Source organism: Manis javanica, chromosome 2, assembly GCF_040802235.1.
Source record: "Manis javanica isolate MJ-LG chromosome 2, MJ_LKY, whole genome shotgun sequence".
Lineage (NCBI taxonomy): Eukaryota > Metazoa > Chordata > Mammalia > Pholidota > Manidae > Manis > Manis javanica.
The window spans coordinates 153,702,004-153,726,850 of NC_133157.1; the positions used below are offsets into that span (position 1 = coordinate 153,702,004).

Here is a 24,847-nt window from a genome sequence, read left to right on the forward strand (position 1 = left end):
GAGCTGGAAAACATCCTGCCCAGACCCTGAGAACATCTGTGGGGCTCAAGTCCCAATAACCAAGAGACAGAAATTCTTGCACTTGCATCCTGCCCAGACCTTTGGGAATTCTGCTGGGCTGAAGAGTGATTACTATAAAAGCCCAAAACATTTTCCTTTCAATGCTGTAGTCTCTCCAACTCAGCCCTTCACTATCTCTGTAGTGAAGTTTTTTTATTAAATCTTGCTGTCATCACTCTGGACTCCTCTATTTCCTCAGCATTCTCAACCTAACATTTTACTGACCCATACAGGGACATCTCCACGTTCTGTACCATCACCAGCAAATACCTTGGGGCAGAGGTGAGTTTTTCTGCAACCCATTTCAGGAGTAGGCAGCCTCTCCAATTTGAAAGCCAAAGACCTAGAGCTAGGCCTGTCCACTTCACTGCCTGACCTGGTCCCAAGAAACTCTGAGTTGAGGGAGACACCCTCACTGAGCCTTTCAGTTATTCCAGAAGGGAGGCAGCCACTGAGGAAACCCTTGGCAGGCCCCCTTTCTCATCCAAGAAATATATCCTCCTAAAAAATCTTTTGTCCTTTGCCTTTTAGGGGCCATTATGAGGAATTCCCGTTCCATTTGCCATGGGATACCCACCTTGGTCAAGAACAAACTTACACTCCGCTTCTCAGACCTCTCTTTGGCCTCAGATGCCCCACTTTCTATTTTAATTCCATTTGACCCAAATATGATACCGCTGGCCCCTAAATGGGTCCAATTCATACATACTCCAAGACCACAATAATTACTGTTGTCATCTTGAGAAGTAGAGTGAGAGTGAGATAGAGAAGCAGCAGAGAATAACCCCTGCCCAGGTAGAGTACAGTGTGAGCCCTGGAAAAGGACAAAGTCTTACTGAGGCTTCAGGAATATAGAGGAAAAACAGGGTACTAGAGGTTGAAGCAGTGTAACAATGTACCCCCCACCTGGACCCAGTGATATGGAACAGCTTGCTGACAATAGTCAAGTAGGCACATTAGTTTACAATAAGGTACCAGGTAACCAAGTAACCTTTCCTGAGATAGGTTAAAACATAACTAGCGGGGGCGGAGCCAGGATGGCGGCGTGAGTAGAGCAGTGGAAATCTCCTCCCAAAAACACATAGATCTATAAAAATATAACAAAGAAAACTCTTCGTAAAATAGAGACCAGAGGACACAGGACAACATCCAGACTACATCCACACCTGCAAGAACCCAGCACCTTGCGAAGGGGGAGAGGAAGGCCACAAACCAACATGAAGGGAAGCTCTTCCAGCGGTCACTCGTACCAGCTTGCAAACTATCTCTATCACCATGAAAAGGCAAAACTACAGGCAGACAAAGATCACAGAGACAACACCTGAGAAGGAGACAGACCTAAGCAGTCCACCTGAAAAAGAAAAAAAGATGCAGAGAAAAATGCAAGAGCAATGGAATGAGATGCAGAGAAAAATGCAAGAGCAATGGGATGAAGTCCGGAGGGAGATCACAGATGTCAGGAAGGATATCACAGAAGTGAAACAATCCCTGCAAGGATTTATAAGCAGAATGGATAAGATGCAAGAGGCCATTGAAGGAATAGAAACCAGTGAACAGGAATGTATAGAAGCTGACATAGAGAGAGATAAAAGGATCTCCAGGAATGAAACAACACTAAGAGAACTATGTGACCAAGCCAAAAGGAATAATATTCGTATTATAGGGGTACCAGAAGAAGAAGAAAGAGGAAAAGGAATAAAAAGTCTCTTTGAGGAAATAATTGCTGAAAACTTCCCCAAACTGGGGGAGGAAATAATCGAACAGACCATGGAATTACACAGAACCCCCAAAAGGAAGGATCCAAAGAGTACAACACCAAGACACATAGTAATTAAAATGGCAAGGATCAAAGACAAGAAAAGAGTTTTAAAGGCAGCTAGAGAGAAAAAGGTCACCTATAAAGGAAAACCCATCAGGCTAACATCAGACTTCTCGACAGAAACCCTACAGGCAAGAAGAGAATGGCATGATATATTTAATGCAATGAAACAGAAGGGCCTTGAACCAAGGAAACTGTATCCAGCATGGCTATCATTTAAATATGATGGTGGGATTAAACAATTCCCAGACAAGCAAAAGCTGAGGGAATTTGCTTCCCACAAACCACCTCTACAGGGCATCCTACAGGGACTGCTCTAGATGGGAGCACTCCTAAAAGGAGCACAGAACAAGACACACAACATATGAAGAATGGAGGAGGAGGAATAAGAATGGAGAGAAGAAAAGAATCTCCAGACAGTGTATGTAACAGCTCAATAAGCGAGCTAAGTTAGGCAGTAAGATACTAAAGAAGCTAACCTTGAACCTTTGGTAACCACAAATCTAAAGCCTGCAATGCCAATACGTACATATCTCTCAATAGTCACCCTAAATGTAAATGGACTTAATGCACCAATCAAAAGACACAGAGTAACAGAATGGATAAAAAAGCAAGACCCATCTATATGCTGCTTACAAGAAACTCACCTTAAACCCAAAGATAAGCATAGACTAAAAGTCAAGGGATGGAAAAACATATTTCAGGCAAACAACAGTGAGAAGAAAGCAGGGGTTGCAGTACTAATATCAGACAAAATAGACTTCAAAACAAAGAAAGTAACAAGAGATAAAGAAGGATACTACATAATGATAAAGGGCTCAGTCCAACAAGAGGATATAACCATTCTAAATATATATGCACCCCATACAGGAGCACCAGCATATGTGAAGCAAATACTAACAGAACTAAAGAGGGAAATAGACTGCAATGCATTCATTTTAGGAGACTTCAACACACCACTCACCCCAAAGGATAGATCCACCGGGCAGAAAATAAGTAAGGACACACAGGCACTGAACAACACACTAGAACAGATGGACCTAAAAGACATCTATAGAACTCTACATCCAAAAGCAACAGGATATACTTTCTTCTCAAGTGCACATGGAACATTCTCCAGAATAGACCACATACTAGCTCACAAAAAGAGCCTCAGTAAACTCCAAAATATTGAAATTCTACCAACCAATTTTTCAGACCACAAAGGTATAAAACTAGAAATAAATTCTACAAAGAAAACAAAAAGGCTCACAAACACATGGAGGCTTAACAACATGCTACTAAATAATCAATAGATCAATGAACAAATCAAAATACAGATCAAGGAATATATAGAAACAAATGACAACAACAACACTAAGCCCCAACTTCTGTGGGATGCAGCGAAAGCAGTCTTAAGAGGAAAGTATATAGCAATCCAGGCACACTTGAAGAAGGAAGAACAATCCCAAATGAATAGTCTAACATCACAATCATCAAAACTGGAAAAAGAAGAACAAATGAGGCCTAAAGTCAGCAGAAGGAGGGACATAATAAAGAACAGAGAAGAAATAAACAAAATTGAGAAGAATAAAACAATAGCAAAAATCAACGAAACCAAGAGCTGGTTCTTTGAGAAAATAAACAAAATAGATAAGCCTCTAGCCCAACTTATTAAGAGAAAAAGAGAATCAACACAAATCAACATAATCAGAAATGAGAATGGAAAAATCACGACAGACTCCACAGAAATACAAAGAATTATGAAAGACTACTATGAAAACCTATATGCCAACAAGCTGGAAAACCTAGAAGAAATGGACAACTTCCTAGAAAAATACAACCTCCCAAGACTGACCAAGGAAGAAACACAAAAGTTAAACAAACCAATTACGAGCAAAGAAATTGAAACAGTAATCAAAAAACTACCCAAGAACAAAACCCCGGGGCCAGACGGATTTACCTCGGAATTTTATCAGACACACAGAGAAGACATAATACCCATTCTCCTTAAAGTGTTCCACAAAATAGAAGAAGAGGGAATACTCCCAAACTCATTCTATGAAGCCAACATCACCCTAATACCAAAACCAGGCAAAGACCCCACCAAAAAAGAAAATTATCCTGGGATATCCCAATATCCCTGATGAATGTAGATGCAAAAATACTCAATAAAATATTAGCAAACAGAATTCAACAGTATATCAAAAGGATCATACACCATGACCAAGTGGGATTCATCCCAGGGATGCAAGGATGGTACAACATTCGAAAATCCATCAACATCATCCACCACATCAACAAAAAGAAAGACAAAAACCACATGATCATCTCCATAGATGCTGAAAAAGCATTTGACAAAATTCAAAATGCATTCATGATAAAAACTCTCAGCAAAATGGGAATAGAGGGCCAGTACCTCAACATAATAAAAGCCATATATGATAAACCCACAGCCAGCATTATACTGAACAGTGAGAAGCTGAAAGCATTTCCTCTGAGATTGGGAACCAGACGGGGATGCCCACTCTCCCCACTGTTATAGTACTGGAGGTCCTAGCCATGGCAATCAGACAAAACAAAGAAATACAAGGAATCCAGATTGGTAAAGAAGAAGTTAAACTGTCACTATTTGCAGATGATACGATACTGTACATAAAAAACCCTAAAGACTCCACTCCAAAACTACTAGAACTGATATCGGAATACAGCAAAGTTGCAGGATACAAAATTAATGTGGTTGTTAGGGGGGGACCTGATATAGGGGAGAGCATAGTAAACATAGTATTCTTCATGTAAGTGTAGATTAAAGATTAAAAAAAAAAAAAGAAAAGAAAGAAAAGGGGGATTACTCCTTGATAGGATAAAACTATTGATAAATCAAAGATCAATGCATGCTTTAAATATCCTTAATGTTGATCACTTAAAGGGTGTCAGATGATCAGCTATGGAGGTACTCTTTTCTGATAATATTCCTTTCTCCTAAAAAAAAAAAAAAAAGCTGTTCCTGTGTGCTGACCTCCAATGAGTTCTACACAGTGATATAGAGGGCATGTCAAAGTGTGGGCAAAGGGTCTGTTTGTTTCTATGCAGAAGATCAAGGCCTAGCTTGGCTACCCAGAAAATGAACTAAGATACGATATGAGGAGGAGCTTCCGGCATCAGCACTCTCTGGAGGACTTGTGCCTGGGGATGATCATCAAAAAACCTCCACAGGGATCCGGACGATGCTGCGGTTGTGGCTGCATCCACCCCACCATTTCCTGGACTTGCCATTGGAATGAGGAGGGAGATGTCTAGGCTGGCATGTGCTTACAGGGAGACAACGAATTTGACCGGATCTGTACTGTTGGAACTCAACCAGGAGTTGGGAGGGGTGCAAGGTGTAGCACTCCGAAATCTTATGACTATAGACTATCTACAGTTAAAAGAACATATGGGATGTGAACAGATCCCAGAAATGGGTTGTTTTAATTTGTCTGATTTCTCTCAGACTGTTCAAGTACAGTTGGACAATATCCGTCATATCATAGACAAATTTTCACAAATGCCTAGGGTGCCTAAATGGTTCTCTTGGCTTCACTGGAGATGGATGGTAATTATAGATTTGCTTTGTTTATGTCACCATATTCCTATTATGTCAATATGTGAACGCAAGTTAGTTAGTAGTTTAAAACCTATACATGCTTACGGTTCTCTACAAGAAGATATGTCAAAGAAATAATCAATCCTCCCATGTTTTCTTCCATATGCTACCTATATAGCTTTTCTTCTTCCCTCCTAATTACAACCCTTCAATAGAATTCGTGCCTCACATAGAATTTACCGAGTATCATAATTCCTCCAGGTGGTAAAGATACCTCGAGACAAGTGGTGCTGGGCATAGAAGCCACAGGGCATAAATCTGCAAAGAAGTAAAAAGCTAACCTTTTCAAACAATATGGCTTCTCTCTCACTTACCAACTTTACATTTCCCTGTGGCCCCCGGAAGATGACTGGTTAGCCAGAGACGGGTAAGATTCCTCAAGGGAGGAACAACCTAAGACAGGCACAGTCGCAGGGGGGCCATCAGGTGAGAAATTGGGGATCAACAGAGGTGAGGCTCAGAACCTCACCCCCCATTTTGAGAGAAATCTTCTGCATCCGTGGATGTTTTGCTGCCCTTGTCTAGCTTGGATTTATACTTAGTCCATAGGCACACACCTTATCATCTACATTTGCCCTCTTACAGCAATAAACTATGTTTTCTACCTTTATCTTGCATCTACCTACCACTTCAGCATTTTATTAAAAATAAAAAAAATAATAATAATAAAGGGAGAAATGTGGGATCCACATATAAATCAAGTATAAAAATCAAACGAATATTCGTATTTGACCTGATTGTTTATAGTTCATAATGCGTGATCAAAACCGAAAGTTTCTGTGATGACTGCCCTTGTACTGTTCACCATGTAAGAACTTATTCACTATGTAAGAATTCATTCACCATGTAAGAACTTGTTCGTTATGCTTCAGAAGATTGGAGACTGATGAGAACTAGGCTTGAGATGGATTAATGATTGTACATTGAGCACTGACCCCCCTATACATAATTTTATTGTTGTTAACAACCATTTGATCAATAAATATGAGAGATGCCCTCTCACAAAAGAAAAACAAAAACAAAACACATAAATAGCATCCTGGCTGAACAAGAACTCCGGCATCAAGAGTCCCTATTTTCTTGCCTTTTTTTTAACTCCACTGCAATCCAGCACTCTGTTCCTCCTGCTCCTCCTGTCATATCTTCTTTCCTCCAACCCGTCAACCCCCTTCACCCAATCCCTTCTCTTTCCATCTTTCGGACCCTGCATTCCCACTGCCCTACTCTCCTCCTACACCCCCTTGCCCTCCAACACTCCTCACCCTTTCTCCAGGACCCCCAGAAACCATCCTTCCACCTCCCCACATACCCTACTGATGCTACTTCCCTTCTCTTCCCACAATTCTGAGCCTCCTCCTTCTCCTCAAAACCCTTCCATCCTCCCCCCGACCCCTACTTTGGTCTCTCATTCCATAAGGCCACTCCTGTCCTCCCCCTTCTGTAAGTAGGGGACACAGAGGGCATCATCCACATTTATACACACTTCTCCATATATAATCTATTCCAGACTGAACAACTATTAGACTCCTTTTCCTCCGACCCCAGCCATTTTGCTCAAGAATCATCTTCCGCCTTTCGCAGGCTCTCCAGAGACACATAAATCTCCACCCAGAACTCCCAGACAGAAAATCAATCATGCCTGCATTTCATAATCCCAGGGGGCCCCAGATATTCGTGCAAATTAGAGAAGCTAAGAAAGGCCTACAACCCCGCCCCCCAGGGGAAACTCCCCACCCTAAACTTTAAGGTCTTCATTAATAGAGATGAATACCAAAAACAAGAGGAATTAGCAAAAGAAAAGAGAAGGGCTAAGGAATGATCACTGGCCTTTAGGTTTTTAGCTTCAGCTGTTTCTTCCGCCATAGCTCCCATCAGAAGAAGCCATGTCCTCTTGTGGGATGGAGTCCCACCCAGCACCCGCTTTAGATGTGGACAGTCTGGCTACTGGAGCAAATCTGCCCATTCCCGGAGCTTCTGCCCCATTCCTGCCTTCTTTGTGGCCAACTGAGCCACTAGAAATCCAATTGCCTGACTGCCTCTCAAGGCACCAGGCCCTCAACATCCCCTGAACAGGCAGAGGCTTCCGACCTCCCATCTTTACTTAAGGCACTTTACTGAAGACTAAAGATCCCCACCCTGTAATCAGCCTCCACATCCACCATCTCATTGAGGGAACCAAGAATAACCCTCCCTGTCATGCTGTAAGCACATTTCCTTCCTCATTAATATGGGGGCCACTTATCCTGCCCTTGCTGAATTTTCAGGACTTCTTCTCAACTCCTCCATCTCTAACTCTTCACACCCATTAGCTACTTGCCTACCATTCTGCCAGCTAGAAAGACACCTCTTCTCACACTCGTTCTTAATTTTACCGCACTGCACCGCTCCCAACTTGTCGATAGAAAACCGACTTACCCAAGACCTTATGCTCATAAACGAAGCCAATATCCTGCTCCATTCCTTAGTTCCCAAACCTAACAGACCCTTCTCAAATTTCTCTATAACCACCTGCCTGAAGATTCCCAGCTTTACTTTCTTTGTAATACTATTGCCTTCCTCTGCCTGGCCCCCAGCTGGACTGGCTGATGCATCCTAGTCTCGATTTTTCCGCTATCCCTTTGCATTAGAGGCCCATCCCTATGCCCTATATAACTTCCTCCCCACTCATGCATAAGCATAAAGGAGAACTTGCTTCTACTCTTGTAATGCTTACAACTGCAGCAGCTCTTGGCACCAGCACTGCTGCCATTGTTCACTCCTCCCTGACCACTTCCCAGCTTTCAGTCAGCCTAGCTGACCAAATTTCTGGACTGAAGCATTTTGAACCACTCATTTCTACCCACCATGAAATGGACACTGCCTTTCACAGGACCTGTTATAGCTCCCCTACTCGTATGTACTTTGTTCTCAGCCTCCTGAAGTTTGCAGCTTCTCAAGTCAGCCGACAAATGGGAAGGTCTTCCAGAGAACCTAGCCAGATGGCAAGTCACCTTAAGGGACCATTTCTCTGCAGCCTCCCCCAACAATTGACAGGACACCTCTATGCCATAACTCACATTGAAGAAGTTACAGAAGCTAGAACTTTGCCCCAATCCACTGAAGTATTTTAAACAAGAGAGGGTAATGTAGAGAAGGCAGAAACAAGAAAATTGTGATACTTTGAATTCAATTCTTAGAGAAAACGCAGGCCCAGAGAAGAGCTGGAAAACATCCTGCCCAGACCCTGAGAACATCTGCGGGGCTCAAGTCCCAATAACCAAGAGACAGAAATTCTTGCACCTGCGTCCTGCCCTGACACCTGGGAATACCTGATTGGCTAAAGACTGATTACTATAAAATCCCAAAACTTTTTCCTTTCAGTGCTGTAGTCTCTCCAACTCAGCCCTTCACTATCTCTGTAGTGAAGTCTTCTATTAAATCTTGCTGTCACCAATCTGGACTCCTGCATTTGCTTGGCTTTCTTGACCTAACAAAAATAGCATTAAAGCACTAGGAAAAAGAATAATGTAAATTTATATTTTGTACAACACTTTAGAATTTACAAAGCATTTCTACATGTATCATCCCACTGGATCCACAATCACTTTGCAAATAAGGAAAATGAGGGTCAAAGAGACTACCTGTCTCAAGTCAGACCTAGAATCCAGATTTTCACTAACGGAACTGACTTCAAATCAGAGGCAATGTTTAACACAACTGATGGCAGTCAATATTTTCTGTTATTATTCCTAACTGTTAATTTGAATAAATACAAGAAAAAAATCTTCAGTCTCTGTCTTGTCATTATCAAAGATCAATGCACTACAGAATTATCCTATCAAATAGCTAACCTCATGAGAACAAATATTTAAGTCATCTCTAAAATAAAAGATTAACAAAGTAATATTTATCCAGAAGCTAAGAAAAGAAAAACCTAACCTAATTGTAATTTCAGTCTCTCCCAGCAGTGGAATTTTAAGCCAATCAGTCTGGAATTTTCCTTATTACTAATGAAGTAATCTTCATAAGACCCCTGGCTCTCCTCCTAAGGGAGGTCTACCTTACCTGAAACAATCCCTAATCTCTTCTTTTGATAGAACTCTTTGACCACCCTCCTGTCTAAAAAAACCTTCAATTTTGCAAAACTTGGAGAATTTCTCTACTTGCCAGAAAGGATGCTCCCTGATGCCTGAATCCCTTAATAAAACCAACCAGATCTTCAAAACAACAACTGAACAACAACACAGCCTTGGAAGTCAGAGTAGATGACTACTGATAAAAGTTCACTGACTGTTTGGGAACTAAAGCACTTTTGTTAGCACAGAAGCCAAAGTACCTACAAGGTTAAGTTTTAGCAGTCAAATACATTAAATGGTCATGCATAGTTTTAAGGGCAGTCTCTTCTGGTATAAGATCAAGATACAAAGTAAACTTAGATAAAGCCTCTGGAAGCAGAGCTTTTTTTGCTTTCAGACACAGTGGAAATATCAAAACACTTAATCTTTCATTTCCAGCCTTCAACAAGGAAATCAGCGGTGCCTACAGGGCAAAACCAGACATCCCCAGAGGTAACACAGTTGAAAGACTACAGATTAGTGACTTGGCCTTTGTTACTATCAAACCTATTTAAAAAGTTGGTAATAACAAATGAAACAATGGATACGAAAATCTAAGATGAAAGGTACAAGTAAAAACACCCATCCACTATAATTCCAATTAAATAGTTCTAAGCCTCTGAGATACCTCTCAGTGATTCTCAGAAAAATCTCACCAAAAGCCCTTTTTGCCAAGATACTGATGAAGTTTGAGATTTGGATGATGTAAAAAAAGAATTCTGTACTACTTTATAATAGTGCATACTTTCAAATCCAATCAGTGTGTGTTGTTCTACTAGCAAATCCATTTACATATGCTTCACAACTTCATACAGGGTAGGATTTTCTTTTTAAAAATATTCGTAAGTATGATGTTTATCAACATTTAAATATATTTGAGCATTTTCATATATTGGACTTCTATTAATATCCATGTTTAAGACTAATCAGAACATCAACTAACCATCAGAACATTTTTGAACACACAGCCCACAAAAGTATGCCTATCAGAGTAACATTTCAGTAAAATTAGGTACTCAGAATCAGTATACATGTAACTAGCAGACCTATTTTTGTACTGCATTAGGAGACACTTACTTCTGTATGATATTTTGCAAGCTTAACATCATCCCCAGCTCCCCTTTCATCTTTTCTCTGTTAGCACGACATTCTGCCAAGTACCGAAGAGCCTACAGCAGAAACAGTTAACAGGTTAATTCACATGTCCAGACTACTCAAAATTAAACCCATTACTAACTTATTGCAAGACGAAAAAGAGTGAAAAATAGTTTTTTGTTTTTAGAGTCAATTAGTTTTGAAGGGTTTAGAAGCTCTTCTTTAAAAGTGATCATCAGCGCAGTCCCTTAGGGGAGAAATGATCCATCCATCCTTGAGCTGCAGAAGCTGAATCTGCTCTTTGAAAGGAAGATTCCTCACTTATCTGCAAGGTCAAAAACGAGGCTGCTCTGGTTTTATTTTCACCACTTCATCTTAACAAGGATACAGGAACTATATTCCATTTATTAATTTCAGCAAGTCCAATTGCCTCATTTTCCTATATGCTCTTTACATGTTAATTAAAACGAACTGCTGAGAGCAAAACATAACCACTTTATGGAATGAACTGCTTTCAGTTTACTCTCATATGAACTTATTAATATCCATGTTCAAGACTTACCAGAACATTAACCAACAGAACATTTTTGAACATAGAGCCTACAAAAGTATGCCTTCATATCAGAGTAAAATTTCAGTAAAATTAGATATTAACAATCAGTATACATGTAACAAGCAGACCTATTTTTGTACTGCATTGCAAAAAATAAACTCACTCACAAATTTCTATTTTGTAAGTTTAACTTTCCTAAGGTACTTTTCTCTCTAAAAATATACAGTACATTTTTGCACATCTCCTTCACATGCTGATGATTCTTTAAGGATTTTCTTTAGCTGTTCTACAGTGCTTGGAACTCATATTGGGCTGGGAAGAGTTCATGACACCACTAACCAAAGGTGAAAAGACCTCACAATGCATGAGGAATCAGCGTAAATCCTCAGAAATGCATATGCTTTGTAGTGATATACAGAATACGGGCTGCTTTGGACTCACTCCACAAAGCCTAAAATCTTGAAAGGATCAAATTAATCCCATGTAACTTAACTGCAACCCTGAACGAAGTTGAAAATATAGGGAGACCAAAAAATCCAAAATCTGAAAACATAAAATTTGTATGCCTGGCATTTGATTAAAAATTACCAGTCATGTGCTCACTTCGGCAGCACATATACTAAAACTGGAATAACACAGAAAAGATTAGTATGGCCTCTTGCACAAGGATGACACACAAATTAATGAAGCATTCATATTTAAAAAAAAAAGAATTACCAGTCATGAAAAGGATTCATTTCACAGGAAAATAAAACATTTAACCAGGAAGGGGAAAAAAGTCCTTCATTCTAGCTGCTTTAAATGCCATTTATTGTTCATGAAACTGGATTATTTGTCCTCAAGAAATTATCACATTCTGAATTTGCCTGATTGCTTTGTATTGTTCTTTTTTTCATTTGTTTTTCTCTAGCCATCTTTCCCATAACAGGATAGTTCTGCATTATTATATATGATCCTGTATGTTTTTCTCTTTTCCACTTCTTATCTTTCTTCCCCATCTTATATAAAATGAATTGAGAGTGGATAATCAGAATGTGACATTTCCCTCACAATGGAATATTATTCAGCCATAAAAAGGAATGTGGTATTGACACATGCTACAATATGGTTGAACCTTGGAAACACTATGCTCAGTGAAAGAACCAGTCACAAAAGATCACATATTATATGAGCCTACTTATATAAAAAACATATAGGCCTTTCAACCAGAATAGGCAAACAGAGAAACAGAATGCAGTGGTTATTTAAGGAAGAGGGTCAGGGACTAGGAAGCAATAGGTAAAGCATAGAGTTTTTTCCTAGGTGATGAAAATGTTCTAAAATGGACTTTGGTGATGGTTGCACAACTCTTAATATATGAAAAAAACAACTGTATACTTTCAAGAGGTAAATTATATGGTATGTGATTTACATATGAATAAAGCTATTACCAAGTCAAAACAAAACAGTACCTTTCTGAGTATCTACCTACTCATAAAGTATCTCAATCTCAAAATTTCTTAAGCGAAAAAAGAAAGCTGCAGAACATTTTATGCATGTAGTATGCTATCATTTGTGTCAAAACATAAAAACACTGTAGTAGGCTATCATTTCTGTAAATGGACTATACACATATGTATGTTTGCACACAGAGTATTATTTGTTCTCTAGTCATTTTTCATTTTTTACCACATTATGTTTTTTTCAAATTCTCCTTTATTGCAAAACTGTAGCACTAAGCTGAAATTACATTAAAGGCAACTTACAAGCAAAGCCGAGTGGACAACAGAGGGGTTGGGATGGTCCATAAATAAAATAAGGCCAGGCAGACATCCTTGATCCTGGACAATGGCTCTTCTGTTTAATGGATCTGCTGCCAGATCCCGTAGTTGGTTAACTACTGAGAGAGCATCAGGTTCTTCATTCATGGTAGAGGAGGAAGAATTCATCTTCTATGCCATACACATGAACAAAATCTTCTTAAATTCTGTGGAAACGGTGTGCAAAATTAGTTCTAAGCAGCTGAGATATATTACGGCATTTATTAAATGATCAGGATTACAACACCTTTAGAAAGAAACAGATGAATCCAAGTCACACAAATACTTTAGGATTGGCAATTCCACAGTTTAAGAAAAGCAAAATGAACATAAGAAGCTGACTTAAAAAAAATCAAGTTATTTATGTGTGCACAATGTTTAAAGAACATATGTCATCTTGAATATTCCAATAAATTCCTTTTTAGCAATACATATTTTAACACTAAAATCATGAGAAACAAGATCTTTACAACTGAAGCTTATAACCACTCTACTTCTCAAACTGTAACAATGCCAGTGCTTTTTTCCTCTAGAACATTTCTAGAGCCTAAGACAAGTGCCTCAGGGAAAAGTGGCTAGCTGACAGCTTTTTTTCTTATCCACGAACAAAATGCAAAATACTGGGTCTACCAAAGATAATCCTGAAGGAAGAAGGAGGGTGTCAAAGAAGGTTGTGAACAAAAAAAGCCAAGAAGGGTATCTTGCCCTGTGCCTCAGGCCTGTGGAGTTGGGGAGATCATGGTGAATTTGAACCGAATGGAAGCACATTTGTCTATCTCTAATGCCATAGTCAGAAGAATGAAACCAGATTCAAGGACAATTCATTTAACAGATAAGGAAATAGTTAGGTAATATGCCCCAGATGATGAAAGCTAGTTAGTACAGAACTGGGCTAAAATCTTATTTATTATCTCCTAAACTGGTCAGCAATCCTTCCACTTCCCATACAGTCCTTTTAATTTCAACATACCTTTGCCCACAAAAGTAAACAGGATATTTTAGAAAATGTAACAGGCCAAACATACAAAAGCCAAAGAAACAAAATGTCAAGGAAAAATCTTCATATATGTACAAAGTTAAAAATACCTTCCATTAACCAAGTTACACTACATTCCTAATTAGGAAGAATATAAAGGTGTAAATACTTTCCACAAATTAATGCGTAAGTTTTCACTAATTTCAAAAACAATGCCATTTGGAGGATGGGAACAAAATTATTCTGTTACTCCACAAAGGTTATTAAAAGTTATTTTGGGGCATAAAGGTAATAAAGTAGCACTGGCCCTACCATTTATTCAACTATCCAAAACTCTAAAGAGTAAAGCCAAGAGTACTGATGGTTGGGCTGGGGTGGGGTACTTGGTAGAGCAGTGATACTTGCCCCAGGAAAGCCATACATGCATTCAGTATAAGCAAGCAGGCTCTCAGTGAGTTAGACCAAGCCTCTACTACTGGGTAAATGTGATTTTAGGCAAATCTCTTAAACTCTTTGACTTGGTTTCTCCATCTGTTAAATGGAGTTAATTATATCATCTGCCAAATGGTGTACTGTCCAAATGAAATGACAATACACATAAAGGACTTAGACTGCTGCCTGTAATGTAAATGCTTAATGAATGACAGCCTTAAGTTACATGGAGCCAAAAATGAATGAAAAATAGAGTAAGATTAGTCAATAATGGTATTAGAATAACTTCAAAGCAATTTAAAATCACTGCTAGGGATCTTTAACTCATACCACATGGCAAAAAAAAATAACATTCCAGATAAATTAAATTAATGGTTAACAGTCTGCAAGCAAATGTAAAATAAAGGCGAGAAAATAGAATTTTAACAAGATAGTAATTTGTGGTAATTTTCTCAAAATGTGAATACAGTTAGTGTGGCAATTTAAAAAATGATTAAAAAAAAAGTAATGGACCCAATACAGAGATAAAATTAAAGGGTTTGGGGGCATGTTGCCTTTTAGGGGCTTCTACTATCAGCATCCTGAATATCCTGTTTCTGAACCAGCTTAGCCTTGAACTTTCTGTGCTGTCACCAGCACAAATCCTATCCAAAACTGAAACCTGCGGAATTAATTACTGGTCAAAGGTCTATGGGACAAGACACACATAAGAACCAAATATTCTGAATGATGGCCTTCTGCACCCAGTGCTGGCCTTGAATCAAGAGAGTTCCAGTCTCATTTAAGGAGTCCTTAGATAACTATTATGCAGGAATGGTTCTGAAAACATTATGATCTTTCCTGTTCCTTTGAGCTGAACAAAAGTCAAAATGTTTTAAAACTTCCAATCTTCAAAGCCCACTGATAAGGAGAGGGCTGAAATCAAAATCTGCCCAAGAAAAAGTCAGAAATATAAGGTATCAAAAATCCTAACAAGTAGAAGGTGAGGTCAAGCACTCCACTTCCCGTGGCACTTAAACGAAGGCAATAAAGGTAGGCAGAAGCTTTGATTTGCCCCCTCAATTAGTTTAATGTAAATTTCAGGAGAGAATTCACCAGAGGTCATTTTTCTTTAATATTCTTGACAATATCAAGTTACTTGGGAATTGTATGAAACCTGTTCATTGATCAATATTTCTATGGACTCAAGAGTTCACACAAGATTTCATAAGACAGCTACTGAACAGTTGAGAAAATGGAAAAAAGGAAGCCAAAGTTAGAACTTTAACCCCAATTCATGCATTAAATACACAGTATTTTTGTATTAATTCTATCAATTTCACGCACTAAAATTGTTTGATAAAAATGTTCCAAGGCTTCATAGGCTGAAAAAAATGTTTTTAGATGATATATTCTGGCTTTCATTCTATCCTACCCTTTCTTATTCCCAAATTTGGCAGATTTCAAAATAGTTTTTAAATAACATTTTAAATACACTGATCTGAGCAATTTTATAGCATCCAAAAAGTCATAATGCAAGTAAAAAAAAACAAAACTCTCTTCTCTTCCCTGCTTCTGTAATGAGTATTGTACTAGGTTCAGAAGAAAATAAGCTATTTTCTAATTGTGTTTTTTGCTTAAAATACTAATGCCAAGAAGTACAAACCTGAATAGTCTAATCAAAATAAGTTGGGATTATTAAAATGCACATTTCAAAGCCCAACTCCAGACCTAACTAGGAATACTTGGAGATAGGGCCAAAGACACAGATCAATAAGCACACCACGTGATTCCTGGTGCAAATAAGAGCAATTACAACTTTATGGTGGTCTGTAAGTGCATGTCCTTTTAATATGACCAGGAACATATGAATAAAAACTTAAACATTAAGATTCTACAAGATATTTTAATTACCAAATAATATGAGGGTAAGTGAATTTGTAACAAGGTTTCCATTTTATTACCAGATAACCAAATTAATAAACTGGAAGACCACTAGCAGTAGCAAATCTACCCTCTCCTTTCAAAGAAAGTGATTTTAGTCAATGGAACAAAATTGTGGGGGGAAATGATAGTGGGAAAATGTACACAGATTTTGAGTAAACAGAAGGTTCTTGAAATTTTGTCCAACAGGAATGTTTAACATTTCTTTTGTCTGTTTCTTTGTTTCTTTTTATTTTTCAGACCATACCTGAGGCCTTACAAATCAGTTTTTAATTACTATTTAAATATTCATGCTTATTTTAGGATTTCCAGTTGTTAAGCTAATATTGCCAATACTGACATTTAACTTTTTTATATCAGTCTCACAAATGAGGAAAACGTGGAAAACAAAACAACTTTCTCCTTGTCTTTGTACTTCGTCTTAATAGGACACATATATATTGCATACCTTTTATTTTCTTTAGTTCAATTTGGACAAAATTCATCATCAACAGATTTTAAGACAATGAATACTCCCCAAAATTTAACAAGCACTCTGATCACTTAAGGGATCTTGGTAAAGACCAGTCTGATTCAGTAGGTGGGGTAAGGCCAGAGTTTCAGCATTTCCAACAAGCTCCCAATGAGGCCTATGGTGCTGGTCCGGGTACCACACTGAGAAGCTAAGAGGAAGGTGGTGGCTGTGGGGCACCTGTTATTAGGCACACGCCTGATTTTCTTTTCAGAAATGGTAAGCCAAGACTTACCATTCAACTCAAATAATTATTTAGCTCTCATACTAAGAGCAGCAGAGGGTACACACGAACAACCTAAATCCATATTCAGTTAAGCGAGTTTTTAATAAATAACGCAAGCATTGAGATTAGATCTGGCTTTCCCTTAACTAGAAACTGTAACTCTTCAAGAAGTTGGGTTGCCTCCTTGGAGGCTCAAATTTCTCTCATAATAATCCTGAGTGGTTGTCAGGATCAAAGAAAGCAAGAACTTCAGATGATATGACAGAGCACCAGCAATTACGAAACAAGAACAATACCTGAACCCTGGGGACTCCTATTCCTTAGGTGCTGGGGTATATTCTGCACCGCCCTAACGCAAAGGAGCGGCTATCTGCACTAACGCCACGGGTTTTTTAAATACACAGATGTGAACGCTGGTCTCTCTTGAATGAAACCAAACACAATCACGTCCTACTGCTCTTAGTAGACATACAGCTGCACAAAAATAATTGCAAGTTACTGGACAGATTAAGTGAGATGACATCCATTAATAATGCTAGGGTTCGTAAAAGTCGGACATGCGGGAGACGGAGAAGCAGTGAACAAAGCTAACATTGTCAGAGGACACACGAGAGCAGGGTGCTTCCAAGTGCCTGGTGGGACGCACGGCGGAGTCCTGACGAAAAGACAGGCAGAGCGCCCCCGCCCAGGCCGGTTCGCGACTTGGTGCAGGGGCCGCTTTCCGCGGCCTTCCTGGTTCCACCGCATTGTCTGCGGCCCCTGGGCACTACATACCGCTCCAGAGCTTTAGGAGTCCAGAGCCTGCCGCACCATCAGGCCACACCAACCGAGGAGGCAGAGAGAACCAGGAGGTGCCGAGCCGACGCCCCGGTTCGCAGCCGGGCCTCAGCCACGGTAAATGACCAGGTCAACTCTAGGAACCAAACAGCGAGAGCGCTGGCGGGGAAAGGCTCTATAGACTCTCCCCTACGACCCTGTCACCTCCGCTGCCTGTGCCTTCCCATTGGCTGACACCTTCCTAACGCGAGGATAAGACATCCAATACGCAAAGTCTTTCTTAGACTAAAGCGTTCGTTGGTGACCAAGGGAAATGCACAAAGTATTGAACGGAAGGGTCCAATGAGCACCCAGAGGCACTGAATTGAACCAAACGACTGTCCGTCCACTGAGCACAGAGCGGAGACACCTGATCCCAGCTGAGAAACCGTCGCTCTTTTTCCGCCGCATTTCCTTGCGTTTGGACACCTGAGAAATCCCTCCGCTCCCGCATACAAAAAGTCAAATCGAACGTTTTTGTCTCCAGTGACTCTCAGTTCTGATGAGGCAATTTCGTAATATTTCATTCTCTTCTGTCTTAATTCGTAATCTTTAAACCCATTCGGCGTTTCTTGGGTTTCGTTTCCTATTAGTGTCCACTGTCTTCCTAGCAGCGTGAAGGCCGCAAAGTACAGGTTTCTTGTTTTAAATAGTAACTTATGTTGGGAACGATTTTTTCTTGTAAGAGGAAGGAACTTACAATCACGGAGAATTCTAAAATTAGGTATTTTTAAAATACTGCTTTCTATTTAGTTTGTCCAAGTAAGGATTTATATCCTTGTTTTATCGATGGCAGTCACCTAAGTTTTTGTTTAGGTTTATATTATATTTTCTAAAAATATTTCTCTAAATACAAGTGTAATCTAAATCCCACAGGCCAGTCTGAGAATAATGCATTCATTGCACTCAGTAGCCTCACTGAATAGCTTCTGAATTCTCTTTTACATTTTGATTATGTCATGTAGCTCACATGTTAAAGTAAGGAATTTGAGAGGCCTCTAATAGGGAAAGAGTGTGGGTGAGAATAAATATCCTGGACTGTACTCTATGCTAATGTCGCCAATACTTTGATATCATAAGTGAGTGTAAAATCCAAGTGGTTACTTCTCAAATTTCTGTGCCTTCCCTTACTCCTGAGGATCCTCTATCTTTTAATAACTCAAGAAGAAAATAGGAGCAACGTAAAAGATTGCTTTCACACCGACTGACAGCAAAAACAAGTCTGGCATGGTTTCTCTTTCCCCAGTGTCACAAGAGGGAGTGGTGGTAAGTGAACACTTGTCTAAAAACAAAGAAAGAGATGGTGCATAATGTCCAGTAGTGGAAGCATCAGCCTCATTTGTATTAATCAACCAGACCAATCAAATGCTGGAACTAGAAAAAAAATCATAAATGTAGGGGAAAAAAAGCTGTAAAAAGGTAAATATAAGAAGTCCAAGGGCACAGTTAAGTTAAACATAACCCATTTGATTGAGTAAATGAAGTGTTCAGTATTGTTATTTAAAACAATTCAATAACCCAGAAAAGTAAACTTGCTATTTTTGCTTGGGTTAATTTATATATCAGAAAGGGAAAAGACATTTGGGATATTCCCAACTAGTAATTAATTACATTGTTTTTTGGCACTATCCAGAATATGTGTTCAATAGAGTATCTTTTAGAAGTTCACAATCTGAAATTAAATATAACCATACTTACGTCATTAAGTATTGAGAAGACTTCTTCCTAGGAAGCTGCCATTGTAGAGAGTAGATGACTGGTATTTAAAAGCAGGGATGTATTCTCAAGAAATAAACAGTTTCATAGGCATGTGTGGATTACAAGCTACAAGGATGTCTTTTAAGATTTTAAGAGTTTATATTCCCATATTAGAAATGTATGAACTTGAACTTGACACCAGTTAAGTTGTACTACCTGCAATTATGAGTCATTGCTTGTTCTGAGTCTCAGATATCTTCCCACAGAACTTGGTGTCCAGTTTCTCAATGGCTGTGTTGCTTAAGACATGAATCAGATAATGACAGTTTCATTCATTCAACTATTTAAAGCCATTTTTGGAACACATACAATATGCCAAAGACAGTCTTTGAAATGGACTCAAAGATAAGTAAAAACATAATTATGATTACATGAGTGTATAGGCATGTGAAAATTCATCAGGCTATACACTAAGATTTGTGTATTTTATGTGCCTCACTAAAATAATTTTTAACCATGAAAAAAAACATAATCACTACCCTTACAATCTAGTGCAGTGGTTTCCAAAACTTTTTGATTAAGCACCCCTTTCAAGCTTAAAAAAAATTTTTTTGAGGATAAGCCTCTGACATATGCATATATATATATATATTTCAAATGTTACACATATACTATCAAATATGTAGACTTAAAAACATGTCAGAAAAATTTTAAAGGGTAAGAAATATAAATAGAAGCACTGGTTATCTATCTGGATATCCATATATTCTACCATTTACCAAAAAATTAAATTCTACATGAGTGAAAAACTCAAGTGTAAAAGATAAAATATCAAAAATCCTTTAGGAAAATCTTGGAAAATACACATAAAAATGTAGAATAGGGGAAACCTTAAACAAGACATATTTGATTTATTTTAAAAAGCAATGTTTTTATATGGCAAAAATACACAAGTAATATCACTAGAAATAGGTTTGGGGGTAAATTTGCAATTCAGTGGACAGATAAAAGAGTAACATTCAAAAATCAATTATACATCGTCAAGAAGGGAATAAACAACCCTGTAGAAATTAGGTAGAGAATATAAGTTGGTATTCAATGAAGAGAAAATCCATGTGGACAGTAAATATGAAAAGATTTCAATTCATAAAGAATGCAAATTAATATTACAATGAGAATAACCACTTGATGCTAATCAGTCTGGCAAAAATCAAAATGACACAAAGCGGCTGGCAGGGATAATAGGAAGAGGGCTCTATATATACTCACTTCAGGGTAACAATATAATTGATGTTCGGCAATTATTCTGAAAACTGGTAAATATTAAGAAACAAGCATTCAACTGGCTTTTCTTTACAAATGTGCCTTAAGGTAACCAATTAGTAAGTGAAAAGGAATGATACAACATCACCATTTTGCAAGCCCTTAATGAGATCATGGATCTAAGCAATGATCAACAATAGTGTTAACATTATTACAAAAAAGAGAAACACATGGACATTATGTACTTTCTGATGGAAATGCACACCACCACCTATGATGTATTCTTGCCAAAAAATTTGAACCTAAATCAGGGAAGCCTTTATATCTACCAGTTTACAGAAAATAAAAGGAAACAGGAATTTGCGAAATGTCACCATAAGAATGCAATACATAGGAATGCAGCAAAATCCTGAGTGCAGGAAATTTCTACAGGACAAAAATTTGTTTCTTCACCAAAACAAAATGATAAAAAGGTGGATGTGGGGGTTGCCTATGTGGATTAAAATAGATTTCAGAGACAAACCCACCAAATGTAACATGTGGTTCTTTAGATTTTTTTTTGTATCATTAATCTACAATTACATAAAGAACATTATTTTTACTAGGCTCCCCCCTTCACCAAGTCCTCCCCACAAACCCCATTACACTCACTATCCATCAGCATAGTAAGATGCTGCAAAATCCCTACTCGTCTTCTCTGTGTTTTACAGCACTACCCGTGCACCCCCCACTATACGTGCTATTCGTAATGCCCCCTTTCTTTTTCCCTGCCCTTATCCATCCCTTCCCACACATCCTTCTCAGTCCCTTTCCCTTTGATAATTGTTAGTCCATTCTTGGGTTCTGTGATTCTGCTGCTGTTTTGTTCCTTCAGTTTTTCTTTGTTCTTATACTCCACATAATGAGTGAAATCATTTGGTAATTGTCTCTCTCTGCCTGGCGTATTTCACTGAGCATAATACCCTCTAGCTCCATCCATGTTGTTGCAAATGGAAGGATTTGTTTTCTTCTTATGGCTGAATAATATTCCATTATGTATATATACCACATCTTCTTTATCCATTCATCTACTGATGAACACTTAGGTTGCTTCCATTTCTTGGCTATTGTAAATAGTGCTGCAATAAACATAGAGGTGCATCTGTCTTTTTCAGACTGGACTGCTGCTTTCTTAGGGTAAATTCCTAGAAGTGGAATTCCTGGGTCAAATGGTATTTCTATTTTGAGCATTTTGAGGAATCTCCATACTGCTTTCCACAATGGTTGAACTAATTTACATTCCCACCAGTAGTGTAGGAGGGTTCCCCTTTCTCCACAACCTTGCCAACATTTGTTGTTGTTTCTCTTTTGGATGGTGGTGATCCTTACTGGTGTGAGGTGATATCTCATTGTAGTTTTAATTTGCATTTCTCTGATGACTAGCGATGTGGAGCATCTTTTGATGTTTCTGTTGGCCATCTGAATTTCTTCTTTGAAGAACCGTCTGTTCAGCTTCTCTGCCCATTTTTTAATTGGATTATCTGCTTTTTATTTGTTGAGGTGCGTGAGCTCTTTATATATTTTGGATGTCAGCCCTTTATCGGATCTGTCATTTATGAATATATTCTCCCATACTGTAGGATACCTTTTTCTTCTATTGATGGTATCCTTTGCTGTACAAAAGCTTTTTAGCTTGATATAGTCCCACTTGTTCATTTTTGCTTTTGTTTCCCTTGCCTGGGGAGATATGTTCATGAAGAAGTCGCTCATGTTTATGTCTAAGAGATTTTTGCCTATGTTTTTTTCTAAGAGTTTTATAGTTTCATGACTTACATTCAAGTCTTTGATCCATTTCGAATTTACTTTTGTGTATGGGGTTAGACATTGATCCAGTTTCATTCTCTTACATGTAGCTGTCCAGTTTTGCCAGCATCATCTGTGGAAGAGAGACTGTCATTTCCCCATTGTATGTCCATGGCTCTTTATTGAATATTAATTGACCATATATGTTTGGGTTAATGTTTGGAGTCTCTATTCTGTTCCACTGCTCTGTGGCTCTGTTCTTGTGCCAGTACCAAATTGTCTTGATTACTGTGGCTTTGTAGTAGAGCTTGAAGTTGGGGAGCGGGATACTCCCCCACTTTATTCTTCCTTCTCAGGATTGCTTTGGCTATTCGGGGTCTATGGTGGTTCCATATGAATTTTAGAGCTATTTGTTCCAGTTCCTTGAAGAATGCTGTTGGTAATTTGAGAGGGATTGCATCAAATCTGTATATTGCTTTGGGCAGGATGGCCATTTTGACGATGTTAATTCTTCCTAGCCATGAGCATGGGATGAGTTTCCATTTGTTAGTGTCCTCTTTAATTTCTCTTTAAAGTGTCTTATAGTTTTCAGTGTGTAGGTCTTTCACTTCCTTGGTTAGGTTTATTCCTAGGTATTTTATTCTTTTTGATGCAGTTGTGAATGGAATTGTTTTCCTGATTTCTCTTTCTATTAGTTCATTGTTAGTGTATAGGAAAGCCACAGATTTCTGTGTGTTAATTTTGTATCCTGCAACTTTGCTGAATTCCGATATTAGTTTGGTGTGGAGTCTTTAGGGTTTTTTATGTACAATATCATGTCATCTGCAAATAGTGACTGTTTGATTTACGAATCTGGATTCTTTCTATTTCTTTGTTTTGTGTAATTGCCGTGGCTAGAACCTCCAGTACTATGTTGAATAGCAGTGGGGAGAGTGAGCATCCCTGTCTTGTTCCCAATCTCAGAGGAAAAGCTTTCAGCATCTTGCTGTTAAGTATGATGTTGGCTGTGGGTTTATCATATATGGCCTTTATTACGTTGAGGTACTTGCCCTCTATACGCATTGTGTTGAGAGTTTTTATCATAAATGGATGTTGAATTTTGTCAAATGCTTTTTCAGCGTCTGTGGAGATGATCATGTGATTTTTGTCCTTCTTTTTTGTTTATATGGTGGATGATGTTGATGGATTTTCAAATGTTGTACCATCCTTGCATCCCTGGGATGATTCCAACTTGGTTGTGGTGTATGATCCTCTTGATGTATTTTTGAATTTGGTTTGCTAATATTTTGTTGAGTATTTTTGCATCTGCGTTCATCAGGGATATTGGTCTGTAGTTTTCTTTTTTGGTGGGATCTTTGCCTGGTTTTGGTATTAGGGTGACGTTGGCTTCATAGAATGAGTTTGGGAATATTCCCTGCTCTTCTATTTTTTGGAAAACTTCAAGGGGAATGGGTATTGTCTTCTCTGTATGGCTGATAAAATTCCAAGGTAAATCCATCTGGCCCAGAGGTTTTGTTCTTGGGTAGTTTTTGATTACCGCTTCAATTTCATTGCTGGTAATTGGTTTGTTTAGATTTTCTGTTTCTTCCTCGGTCAGTCTTGGAAGGTTGTATTTTTCTAGGAAGTTGTCCATTTCTTCTAGGTTTTCCAGCTTGTTAGTATATAGGTTTTCATAGTACCCTCTCATAATTCTTTGTATTTCTGTGGGGTCCATCATGATTTTTCCTTTCTCATTTCTGATTCTGTTGGTGTGTGTTGATTCTCTTTTTCTCTTAATAATTCTAGCTAGAGGCTTATCTATTTTGTTTATTTTCTCAATGAACCAGCTCTTGGTTTCATTGATTTTTTTCTATTGTTTTATTCTTCTCAATTTTATTTATTTCTTCTCTGATCTTTATTATATCCCTCCTTCTGCTGACTTTAGGCCTCATTTGTTCTTCTTTTTCCAATTTCAATAATTGTGACATTAGACTATTCATTTGGGATTGTTCTTCCTTCTTATGTATGCCTGGATTGCTATATACTTTCCTCTTAAGACTGCTTTCACTGCGTCCCACAGAAGTTGGGGCTTTGTGTTGTTGTTGTCATTTGTTTCCATATATTGCTGGATCTGTATTTTAATTTGGTCCTTGATCCATTGATTATTTAGGAGCATGTTGTTAAGCCTCCATGTGT

At 38.5% G+C, this 24,847-nt stretch overlaps 1 protein-coding gene and 1 non-coding gene across 2 annotated transcripts in view; one reads left to right on the forward strand and one right to left on the reverse strand.

Annotated features, from left to right (window-relative positions):
* Positions 1–18,091, reverse strand: part of ARMC1 (armadillo repeat containing 1) — a 60,329-nt gene extending 42,238 nt beyond the window's left edge. Inside the window, exons 1-3 of the mRNA XM_036998206.2 lie at positions 17,888–18,091; positions 12,992–13,212; positions 10,676–10,767 (exon numbers count right to left, since the gene is read on the reverse strand). Of these exons, the coding sequence (XP_036854101.1) occupies positions 10,676–10,767; positions 12,992–13,174 (275 nt within the window). The 5' untranslated portion in view covers positions 13,175–13,212; positions 17,888–18,091. The remainder of the gene's footprint in view (positions 1–10,675; positions 10,768–12,991; positions 13,213–17,887) is intronic.
* LOC118968337 (U6 spliceosomal RNA) lies at positions 11,842–11,949 on the forward strand. Its single transcript, XR_005055959.1, has one exon. It is a non-coding gene; the product is annotated as a U6 spliceosomal RNA (small nuclear RNA).
* Positions 18,092–24,847: the final 6,756 nt, after the last annotated feature.